The 12,861-nt window shown below is 44.7% G+C and overlaps 1 protein-coding gene across 1 annotated transcript in view; it reads right to left on the bottom strand.

The window, feature by feature from the left end:
- Window positions 1-5,307: 5,307 nt before the first annotated feature.
- Window positions 5,308-12,861, bottom strand: part of LOC146788696 (vomeronasal type-2 receptor 26-like) — a 60,576-nt gene continuing 53,022 nt past the window's right edge. The window contains exon 2 of the mRNA XM_085630075.1: window positions 5,308-6,215. Within this exon, the coding sequence (XP_085486201.1) occupies window positions 5,308-6,213 (906 nt within the window). The 5' untranslated portion in view covers window positions 6,214-6,215. The remainder of the gene's footprint in view (window positions 6,216-12,861) is intronic.

The following is a 12,861-nucleotide window of genomic DNA, read 5'->3' as shown; positions in this document are numbered from 1 at the left end:
GCCAGAGGATAAGATAAAGTCAGAAGAGAATAGTGTGAACCAACAGATAGTTGAGACAGGGATTAGGAAAACCAGACAGGGATTAGTGTACTCGGCCAGTCCCTAACACCAGCTTTGTAAACAGAGGCAGAAGGCTATTTTGACACAATATTGCAGGAAAAGCAGAAAAGACTTTGTTCGCCGTGCTGCCTGAGTGAGGGCAACACAAAATGGCGGCGGTTTACAAAATGGCGGGTCAATATGATCGAGATCGAAAATCGAATTTCCTCAGACCCTCCTTTTGCCAGAACTCAGGCAATAATAGACAGACTCACGTTAATCTGAGTCAATGTCAATCGTCATGAGGTCATCAAGCTGTTGTTGTAGCATCATTTTAATATTCTCTGTTCTCTGTGACCTAGAGTTTGGGATGCAGATAGTAGCACAAAGAGGTCAAAAATGGCGGGACCACAGTGCATACAGAGACAACAAGAGAAAATGATGGCCAAAATCATTCCAAGGAATGTTAATACCTTCCAACCCCACTTAAACAGTAGTCCCCAAAACCACCCCAATAACGACCAATCTCCTTCGTCCTGATGAAACGACTCGGAGATTACGTGTAATTTAGAGATGGCCTGGTAGACTGTCGGAGCATCGTCAGGTATATAAATACAGCAACTTGATTTGATCAATTTACAGACTCCACCACAATCTGCAAGAATAATATCTAAGGCAACTCGATTCTGTAATGTCATAAGACGATCCGCCAGTAGTTCAGCTGTGATATTACTCAAAGCTCCTACAGTGATGTCTATGGTAGTCTCTACAACACGAACCAGTTGCCTCATATTCCTACTGTTTGCCATAGGACCCCAAAAAGGAAGAAATCCTTTGAGGAAGTCTCCTCCCTCTTGTCCTGCTGTGTCTTTGGAATCAATAATTCCTCTGCCATATCTGTTTTTATGAAAATTTGAAGAAGCAGTGTATGTAGGGGGAAGAAGGAAAACGATATAGCAGGTTCCAGAAAAACCAGTTGGTAACCACGTATATGCTCTATCATGACAGATAAAATACGTGCCCTGAGATGGTACTAACGGCGGTGAATTCTGAGATGAATGGATGTACGTATGGGAGCAAAAGCTTTTTCTCTGTTCGGTGTCAGCAGTCTCACCATTTATTTGCAATCACAGAAATTACCTTGATGAGGTACAGTCCAAATTGGCGAAGATTTTCCCTGTTTAACCTTATCACTGAGACTAGTGATATAATGGGTGATGTTCCAATTAGTATATGCTTTTCTTTCATCAATAGAAATTTTACTATTTTCCATGATTTTAGCCATAGCTACCATTCCCTTTATCAATGAACTATGACTGAAATCTGGTCCACCAACATAAGAACTGACAGGTCGTTTAAATCGGCTTTGATAGGCATTAGAGAAAATTACAAAATAAGCCCAAGCAGAATCTTCATAAGAGAACGGAAGGGCTAAATATGACATTCCTTTGTCTGTGGCATGGGGCATTAGTCCACACACCCAACAGTCGGTTGTATTAATTACCAATTGATGTTAGATGTAATAACTGTATGAAGGAGTTATTGTAATATTCAGTTCTTCGAATCAGCTCATGTTGAGGAAGTGTATGAAATAGATGTGGAGAGATAGTGGAATAAGAAGGCACAGTGATAGAAGAAGGGACAACTTTTTGCTGCATAGCATGAACAATCCAACCTATACACACCATTAAAATACACAATAATATGAAAATACATAAAGTTACACCACAACGACTATACATTAATCTACAGTAGTTTTTCATCTTGTCCTTTTTCTCTCTTTCTCCTAATGTAGTCTCCATCTTCTAAATGGATGCTCACGGCAATCTTCCTCAATCACTTGGTTATGATTATCTGCCGTCCTATGACACTGCACGTCCTGCAGACCTATTGTCACTACTCAGGTCACAACCAAGACTCCTACCGTGACCCTGCAACCGGGATAGAAACTACACGGAAGAGAGAATCTCACGTTTTCTTCTTTGGTCTAGGTCTCAAATTATAACGAACCTTATCAGGTACAGTCTGATCCTGAAACAATGTTCGTGGATTTGTGGTATTCAGACGAAGGTGCGGTGGTACAGCTTCCTGGAGAATGTCGTCATTTTCTTTCTCTGACAATGTTCCATTCAGGTGTGCATCACTAAATGGTACAAAACGAGGAACCTTCTCGCTTTCAAAGTCACTTATACCCTTGCGGACCCGCTGATCGAAGGGCAAAGGCAAAGGCACCTTCTTGCAGTGCACACCGTGAATCCAGTTCTTCTTTCCTTCAACTTTCACTGCTGTACGGGTGGTTAGTAGCACCTGCCGGGGTTTTTTCCAGCAAGGCTCCAAATTCTTCGTCCTATGGAAATTCTTCACACAGACCCAATCACCCGGCTGGATGGAATGACCTGAGTCTGTGGAGGCCTCTGGCAAAGCGCTCTGAACCTGTTGATGGAGAACACACAATTTAGTTGTGAGGTCATGCAAATAATCAATCAACATCGGGTAGGGTATATCAGAGTACTTTTTAGGGCGAAGGACTCCCCATACATTAGCTGGGCGTCCGAAAACTACCTCATAAGGGCTAAGTCCCAAACGAGAATGCACAGCTGCTCTGGTGGATAGAAGAGCCAAAGGTAGGACTTTGGGCCAACTAAGGCCTTTACTGGCTTGTATTTTAGCCAGTTTAAGCTTTAGGGTACCATTATAGCACTCCACTAGACCCGCTGACTGCGGATGGTTTGCCGCGTGGAATTTTTGCTTGATGCCAAGACCCGCACAAACTTTTGGCATGATCTGGCGGCAATCCAAACCTAGGGAAGAATTCTTTTAGCAATATTTTGGCTGTGGATAAGGCTGTATTGTCTTTTAGGGGATATGCCTCTATCCATCTGGAAAAGGCACATACCACCAATAGAACATATTTGAGATTGTTGCATCATTCCATGTGAATGTAATCGATTTGCAACACCTCAAATGAATAGGTCAGAGGAGCAAAATGACCTGCTGGAGTTGGGGTTCCCTTTCCCGGATTGTACATTAAGCAAATGATGCAATGTTTTACTACATTTTCTGCACACCTCGGTATTCCTTCATTCTGCCACACTGGAGCCAAAAGCTTGCATATTCCTTTCGCAGGTGGGCTGGACCATGCGCCATAGTAACTACAGGTTACTATGGCGTCTGGTAACAGCCAACGCTGGTGCTCTGAAAATTCTACCCAACATCCCAACTCATCTAACATTCCTGTACTTTCTTTCCACTTACTCAATTCTTTCTCTGTAGCCTCTTCTTGAATTGATTTCACACTTTCTACTGTGTCCTCACACATTCCTCTTTCTCTGACCCAATTTGCAGGACCCGCAACATACATGCGACTTGTAGCATCTCTGGCGGTCTTTTTAGCTACCGCCTCCGCAAATGCATTCCCACGACCAACATCGTCAGTAATCTTCTTGTGTGCACTACACTTCACAATTTCTATCTGGGTAGGCAAAGCAAGTGACTCAAGAAGGTGAGTCACCAACTGACCATGTTGTATCTTAGTGCCATGGGAAGTAAGTAATCCCCTTTCTTTCCACAGACGTCCAAAATTGAACGCTACACCAAAAGCGTACTGGCTATCGGTATACACGTTCACTCTTTTTCCTTTGGATAACACACACGCTCTGGTTAAAGCTAACAGTTCAGGATGCAACAACCCTGCAACAACGTTCAACATCACCCAACACCAAAAGTGCTCACCATATATTCCCTTGCTCATGAACACTGGGACACTGCAAATAATCCAATTTGGGCACACCATAAGAACCAAGAGTGCACACAGAAATTCAAGGGGAAAATATATCTCTAAATCTTATCTATTCTGCTACCTGCCTTACCTGCATTCTGCACCAAAACTGTTGATGCTATCTGAACAGATGATCTAAGATAAAAAGCCTGCAGAGGATCAAACATGGTTCTAACTTTGAGAACTTATGAGGCAATGTCCCCAACAGATAACATTTTGACAGCAAATAAATCAGCATTGTTGATTGAATAAGCCTTAAGTCAAGAAAGGACTTGAGCCTTCTGGAAGGTTTGAAACCCTGAAAGTTTATTTAATAATAAAGAGCAATACAGAAGCCAAAAATAATAGTTAGTCAAATGCATAGTAGCATCAGACTCAGTCAAATGCAGTGAAGAGAATGACATAAAGTTAAATCTCAGAGTAAATGATCTAATCCTATCAAGAGGCCGACTAATGTGGGTGCGCTCTCTATAGCCGCAGCAAGCAAGACATGGCTCACTTCCATAAAGGACTCCATATAGAACATAATTCACTGTGAAAAATGCATCATCAGCATAAAGTGATCATGTGATTACACAAAATGGAATCAATTACAATGCCATACGCAATGCAGCATCATTTAACACCATCCTAACACCATGCCCTAATTGAATATTATTCAACCCCTTTCAACCTAATGCCGTTGCCATTGGGTGTGTTAGTACAAATATAGTTACACTTAAACAATTAAATATCATAACAAGAATATGTCTGCCATAGCAAAGGCAGGAAGAGCCTTAAAACGTGGAAAAGAATTCTTCCAGAACAGCATGGCAACAAAGCAATATACTGATGCACGCACAGTCAGTTACTTGTGGTGAGAGGGGAATGAAACAATAATGGTCATAGCTGTGTTAACCCCTTCAGCGGTGCGCGGATTCCCCCGTTCCGTCATGAGCATGGAAGGTGTCAAACTCAAGATGGAGCCTGGTTTGAATCTAGATTTGTCAATCACAGGAAAATGCAGCTTTGTTTTTGTTTTAGTGCATAACTTAGCCACACAATATACATAAATAAAAATCCTCTCTCTTTACAGAAAAGTTTTGATGGCTAGAATACTAAGCTATGTTTAAAGTTTTTTGCGTGTGAATAATGAGGGGTGAAAATATACCAGTAAAAATGACACCTATCGCAGTAATCTATCTTGGAGGGTTTGGTATGTTCTGTGTCGGATTCTAGTGGGTGTTCTACCAGAGAACAGTACTGTAATGTCATGGTGAGTATATTGGTAAGACTACATTTACTAATCTTAATTCCACCTTGATAGCATACCTATTGTCATGCTACATAGGTGTAAAGTTAAGAATAGAAAATGTGCAAAGACTTATACAGACTTCAGTATATCTACCTTGACCATTTAGTGCTATCCAATTCACTGCAGTAGATATTATTCAAGGTTGACATTTTGTCACTTTGTGTTGTGACACACAACTGTTTTGGTGCTATAAGTCTCAGTTGATCACTTGTTTACCCATTAGATATTCCTTGGTGTTGTGCTCAGGCCTAAGGAGGATGATGTAGATTTTGGGGATGAAGATACAGCCCAGCAGTCCAGCACTGGAAGTCAAGATGGCGAAGATCTCCACGGCCACCATGTACCTGCCCTTGGTGCTCAGGTATGCTGGGATGAAGGAGATCCAGACGCTGCAGAACACCAGCATGCTGAAGGTGATAAACTGGGCCTCGTTGAAAGTGGCCGGTAACTTTCTAGCTATGGAGGCGACAACAAAGCTCAGAAGAGCCAAGAATCCCATGTAACCAACCGCAGCAAAGAACGCAGCAACAGAACCCTCGTTGCACTGTAAGATCATCTTCCCAGTTTCTGATCTGGTGTCAATGTCTGGGAATGGGGCAGAGAGGAGGAGCCACACAGTACAGATCACCACCTCCCCCAGTGAGCAGAAGAGCACCAAAAAGCTGGACAGTCGTGGATCCACCCACTTTCTGAGCTCGCTGCCCGGCTTTGTGGCGTTGAAGGCGATGATCACTGTGATAGTTTTGGCTAAAACTGAAGAAACAGCAGTAGTGAAAATGATCCCAAAGGCAGTTTGCCGGAGGAGACAGGAAGTCTTTGAAGGGTGTCCAATAAACAAAAAACAGCAGAGGAAAGACAACAGGAGGGAGAGGAGGAGGATGTAGCTGAGATCCCTGTTATTGGCTTTAACCAGAGGTGTGTTCCTGTATTTGATAAAGATCCCTAGCACTCCAGCAGTGAGGAGGGAGAAGAAACTTGTAATGGAGGTTAAGGTAACTCCCAGCTGATCCTCATAGGCCAGGAACTCTACCACCCGTGGAATGCAGGCATCTCTCTTCTGATTGGACCACTGGTCTTCAGGGCACACTATGCAGTTCGCCATATCTGCAGGAAAAGAACATTGCTCAATATAAAAAAGGATGCTTTTAAATATAGATAGTTGAATGCAAAGTGACACGGTATAGTTATTCTGACCTATTCTATGTCCAGCGGTATACCTGTGTGTGGGTGAACTGTATGGGGAGCATGCACACTGAGCCTTGCAACTCACTAATAAAAGCACATTGACCTGACATGTCCAGAGAGGTGTCCAGAAGGACAGACAGAGGAACAACTGGCAGCTTGCAGGAGTCACTCTACAACCCTTGAGCATCTTATAAAATCCCTCACAAACCTAGGAGCAGCAGCAGAATATTTTTGAAGGTATTGACTGTAGGGTGTGGATTCTCTCATCCGGTCTACATACATGTATGTTTGAGTCTGTAATGGGTCACACACATAGGCAACAGGAAGATGCTCCGTTTCACAGAGGTATGTCCCCAAACAATAAAAGAAGACACAGATTTGAATGTTTACAGTAGGAGTTTACATCTGTCTTTGGAGAAGGGATCATGGAGGTGCACCTGTAATGTCGGAGTCTGGCCGCTGCTTGGAAAAAGTATTCTAATTGTATTTACCCCGGTGCTACTGGTTGGAAATGCTGCCCCTTCTGCTAGATTATGAGACTATCACAGTTTTTCTATCTAATCTGCTGATCTCACATGAGCCTCATTAACATTACAGCCCCACCTCTGCAGTATAGACACAATCCTGAAATGTTTCCTCTCTCTGTTCTTGCATCCCAATACCTCAACGCAAAGCTCTCTTGTGCTCTAAATAAGGTTTCCTCTATAACCATTTACACCTATAGCTATCTAAATATCATACTGTAAATAACAAAACTATATTTTAAGACACTGAAGAAATACACACATGCCATCTATAGATCTTATGCCAGAATGTTGTCTTCTCAAACACAGGTGGACTTTCTAAACCTTAGCAACATTGTCATTTCACTAACTTGTGTTATTCCTTTTTTCTTCTGTTGCTGTCAGACCTCTTGCACTTCAGGTCTCAGGTGGGGGGACACCTTCAGCGAGTGTTACAGAGTGTTGGGAATCTAGCTGAGGTGGGCTGCTTTGGCCTCAATATGCAGGAGTCCACAACTCTCATTGAGACCGTGATTACAGGTGTAGGGTTAAATTCTGATCCCTGTGCAAGCAAGTGTTTACACATGCATCAGAATGACGAGTTGTGGGATTATTTTCACACCCTCAAAGTTTTTCCCTGATGCATTTTGACTGGTCAAAGCTGCTTATATTTATTTTGGACAAATGCCCAGTATTGACCACTACATGGGAATTTGGGTGGGTTAAGCACAAAAATCTGCACGTTAATCCCCCAAAACTTGTGATCAGGAGATATTTGCAGCACCCAATAATTTCTGACTCTGTGGACCTGATTTAATTAGTTGAGATAAATATCACACAAGTCACGAGGGCAGGGGCGTAGCACAGGCCCCCGCAGCCCCCGAGGTGCGGGGGGCCCAAGCTCTAAGGGGCCCCCTCAGCACTGCACTCTGGCTGGAGAGCTCTTGATTGAGCCCGGAGGGGGCCCCTCTATGTACCGTGCACGGAGGCCCCCTCACTTTTCGTTACGCCAGTGTATGAGCCCCTCATAATGAGGGCTAGTTTCGCTTATAAAGGATGCTGTAAGCAACTTTTCGCTATGTTTTAAAGGACCTCCCACCATTACAATTATTCATGTGTTTCCTCAGCTGGTAGTAGTGCCTCCTTAATGTTGAATACACTAAGGTAAGGTAAAGTTAGGTCATTTTATTGTTTAGTTACTTACAGAAAATTTTGAATGAAAGATCGGATGAAATTACAGTATAAAACATTTCATAATTTACAAATGGAATTTCATATTTTATACAGTGACCGATGATCAGTGGAATTCGTTCACTTCAGGATGTTCTTAATTTTGCTACATAGGGCACCTAGAACATCGGGCAAAAGTCCATCAACTTCATTCTTAGTAAAGATAATGTTCATTTTTAGTAATTGAAGCAGACTTTTAATCCATCAAGTTCCACATAGTCAAGTAGAGGATGTATACAGTGCGCACATTGTGGCCACAAAAGATGGCTGGCACTTTGACGAGCGCGCTCTCGGCATGAAGTAGTGCGAGGCCGTTTGTTAATGTGCAAGAAAAATAATGGACTTCGTCATCTGCATTTTTAGCTAAATGTAAGAATCATGACATCAATTTTCTTTTGAGGTAAGGTACCTTGCGTAATCATTTGTCCTGCTGACTACAACATTGTAAGAAGGCCCCCTCCTTCTGCATGGCTGCCCCCACTTTTTGCTGAACTGCTGATGTACTTTGACCCTGGGCTCTTGCCAACCAGGTACCCAGGGCATGTGTACTTCCCCTAAATCTGCTTTGAAGACCAAACCCACTTGGCATCTCTGGCCACAGGTCAGCACCTGGTACCTCAGATACCCAGGGCCCTGTGACCAGGAACGACCTCTAAGAGCTGCAGCACTTATTGTGCCACCCTCAAAGGCCCTGTACCATTACACTCACACACTGCAATTGCAGGCTGTGTGTTTTGGTGCAGAAAAAAGAGAAGATTCGACATGGCACACATCCCTGTGTGCCATGCCTACAACCCACTGCCCTGGCATAGATCAGTCAGCCCTCTAGCTGGGTGCACTATATCAGTGGTGGGGGCACAGGTGCATGAGACCTGTATCCCTACAGTGTCTAAGCCCATTCTTAGACATTCTAAGTGCAGTGCTGCCGTTAAGAGTATATGTTCCAGGGAGTTTGTCATTATGAACTCCACAGCACCATAATGCCTACACTGAAAACTGAGAAGTTTGGTATCAAACTTCTCAGCACATTAAACCCACACTGATGTCAGTGTGGGATTTAATGAAAACTTCACACTGAAAAACGATCTACCACTAGTGTCCAGGCTGAGTGGCTGCTTTCAGTTGCCGCTATCAGACATGTTTCTCGATCCCTGGGTCTAGAGCCTGCTGCCCTCGGGGGCCAGAAACAATGCTAATCCTGGGACAAGGTGCCAAGCTTCCTCCCCCAGGATGGGCAGGGTCCACGAAGGGGAAGCTTCAAAGGCTTACCACCTTTGTGAGTTTTCCCAAGCCACTTGCTACTTCCAGCAACTGGTCCCCACTGGTTCTGACCCCCACTTTGGGTGGGAGAACCAGTGGGAAAACCAAGTGAAGAAGGGAGGTGTGCCCACCTCTGCCAACTCCACCCCTCAGGTGGGGGAGACTGAGGTGAAGCGCAACTCTCAGTCCGCACCATCTTGCAGATGGGGGAACCCAGCCAACCAAAGTGAAACATATGCCCCCCCTCCCACTGACGGGTGGCATAATAGGGAGTGTACCCACCCCAAGGAAGGGACCCAAAGGACCCACCCATTTACTTACCTATAACACCCCTAAATTTAGAATTTAGGGGCAACCCTGAAACTTGCCTCCTCAGACAAGAAATGTCTACAAGAAATGAAGAAGAAGGACTGAACAGCCATGCTGAGGCTTATAAGAGGAGGACACCCACTGACTTGGCAGCAGCCCTACCGGCCTGTCCCCACCTCAAACCTGCTGAAGCGAAAGCCCGGTGTGTCCTGCAGTCAGTAACCTCGAGAAACCTGAATCCGCACCACTCTGCACCCTCCGCCAGAACCCGCGCTTGAGTGGTCAAACACCACGAGGAGTTCTCCTCAGTGATCCTGACCTGAGATCCAGCAATCCCTGACCTGCCTCAAGCCTCCAGCTGATGCCCCCAACCGTGACCAGGAGCTGGTAAGAAGATCTGACCCTAAAAGGCACACCTGCACCCGATGCCCATAGGCCTTAGGTGGCCCAACCGATGGTGCCTAACCAAGCCCCAGCATCCCACTTACCTCTCCAAGTGGTGGTGGCACCCAGAAGACCTTTGTCCCTGAGCCTGCAGTGTGTTTGCAAACTGGAGACTCCCCATTGAAAGCTACAGGACGCCCGAAGCCAAAACAGCACTCTGCACCCGGCAGCCCAAGTGCTGCTGAGGGTGCACTTTTGTGCTGGCTTTAATCCCCATTTGCCCTGAGCTCAAGTCCAGGAGCTTTGCTCCCACAACCCTGTGGCCTGTTCATTAGCAGCCACCAACAGGAAGCCCCCTATCCCCGTTGGATAAAATTAAGCCTCAGCACTCTGCACCCGGCAGCCCAAGTGCTGCTGAGGGTGCACTTTTGTGCTGGCTTTAATCCCCATTTGCCCTGAGCTCAAGTCCAGGAGCTTTGCTCCCACAACCCTGTGGCCTGTTCATTAGCAGCCACCAACAGGAAGCCCCCTATCCCCCGTTGGATAAAATTAGGCCTCAGCACTCTGCACCCGGCCGCACTAGTGCCGCTGAGGTTATAACAAGGGTGCATCCTTGACCCTGGGGGACCCCTGAGTCTAACCCCAGAATACCAACTCCCACAACTGAATACCTACCTTTGAACCGATAAAACTATTTTCCTCCATAGGATTACAGTGACTGTTTTTCTGTGAAAAGTTTCCAAGTGTGGAGTTGTAAAATCTATGAAACCCCTTAAAATGGTAACTATATAACCAAAACTCTTTTACTTATGTGTTAACAGGAAATGTCCCAGGGTGGTATCCAGGTATACTGCACTGTGTAAGAAAAGTAATCTGTAAAGTAATCTACTTGGCACTCTTCTAAAAAGCCAATACAAAGTATATGTACAGTATTTCAAATCATTGATTACTAGTAGCTCAACTGTAATCAAATCAAAGTGCATATACAATTTCAGTTCAAACTGTTTACAAACTGCATTATTACGGCAAAGTACTTATCACTTACCTGATCCAGGCTTGCTTAAATCTAGGCAATAAAATACGTAAAAGAATATTTTTATTCAAAACCAATTGGTCTGAAGTTCAGTCTTTGAGTGAGGGATATCATTTGCTGAATGAGTGTGTACAACAAATGCCTAATTCTACCCTCTGATAAAGCCTTACTGCTCGACCACACTACCACAAAGAGAGTAAGGTATTATCTACTTTTTCCTCTGCCTACCTTTGGGGTGCCACTGGACTCTGTGCATACTGTCCCTCACTTTGGTATAGTATATAGAGAGCCAGCTTCCTACAAACGGGACTTCACTAACTACGATAACCAGTAATGTGTACCATTTCGATATAGAGAGTAAAATAACAGAATGCTTCAATTCTGCAGTGGATTTAAGAGCCTGGCTGTGAAGTCTGAGAAATGTTAACAGCCTGCAGTTCATTTGGGGATCTGACGCTTCTAATCCTTTCATTACAGCATCTCTTCCGGTCCTTGTTCCTCTGTCGATGAGGGCTTCTCTTAATAACATGGCTCGTGGTAACTATCGTTTCAGGAGGATACAGATAAAATGGAAAAGATCTTATTAATTGTGAAGCATGGTAGATTTTGTTTCAGTCGGTACCAAGCCTCTATTGTGGTGCACCTCCCTATTGTTTCATTTATGAGCCCAAGTCACACCTGCGCCGGCGAGGCTGACTGTGGCAGATGAAACACCTTTTATATGTGGTCGCTAGCAGCTCGTTCGGTAGATCGGCCTCTTTGCCATGTAGTGTGATGCTGGCATATGAGATAGTTGGCAGCATTTTTGCCGCTATTACAGAGAGCAGTGGTTTGGTAGGATGGGCCCTCCACTTTTGTTGCCAAGGTCCGGAAGGCAAAGGTTAATGTTCTGGTTCTCTGTGTCAAATACTTTGTCTGCTCTTGGTGGTCTGTTGTCAATGCAAAACCCTAAGTGTTTGTAGCAGGTTACTTCCTCCAGAGATTTACCATCTACCCTGATATTCTGATGGGGGCGAGGGCGTTTGCTAAAGATCGTTGTTTTGGGTTTAGACACATTGATTTCTATTTTATCAGCTGTTATGAATTCCAGAAAGTGTCCTTCGGAGGCCAACCTTGGTTAAGCTCATTAAAACATCATCTGCATGATGTGAAAGAGGCAGCGTTCCTAACTGCGATGGATGGGAGTTGATCTGGTGAAGCCTTTGGGATAAATCAGACATGAATAGATTAAAAAGGGGGTGGTGCTAGCACACATCCTTCTTTAAGGCCCTTGTTTGTGTGACATTTTCCTGACACTCTAGAGCCGCCGCCCAGCTTCGCAGTAGAATCACGTTGCGCCCCTCAGCATTCCTTCGGGAATATTCCATGCTCTGAGTTTGTTCCACATGAGCTGACGATCCGCGCCGTCAAAGGTTGCTTTTGAGTCAACAGAACAGAGATGCAGTTTTAGTTTTTTGCTTGCATTGTTCCGCCATTAGGGAGAGTGGTCAGATGTTGCTGGTCATTCTGATCCCCTTTCTAAAGCCTGTCTGAAGCTGAGCTTGACCAACCAAGAGATCCGATCTGCAAGATCGCAGAGGCGCGGCAGTCGCTTCTACATCGATCCGCGCAGACGCCCGTAGCTTGTTGGTTAGTGCTGTCCCCCCTTTAGATACTGGTTTAATGATTGAGCCTTACCCTCCGGATGGTGTTCAGTTCAGTCATTCTACTCTCTGAAAAGTATGGCCAGGCGGTTGTTCCAGAAAACGGGGCCATCTTTAAAAATGGCTCGAGGGACGCCGCGCGGCCCAGGTGACCCATCGCATCTGCTTCTTCTTAATATGAGAGTTATACAGTCCAATGAATA

This window comes from Triturus cristatus, chromosome 10, assembly GCF_964204655.1.
Source record: "Triturus cristatus chromosome 10, aTriCri1.1, whole genome shotgun sequence".
Classification (NCBI taxonomy): Eukaryota; Metazoa; Chordata; class Amphibia; order Caudata; family Salamandridae; genus Triturus; species Triturus cristatus.
This window is presented reverse-complemented; position numbering and strand designations above follow the sequence as displayed.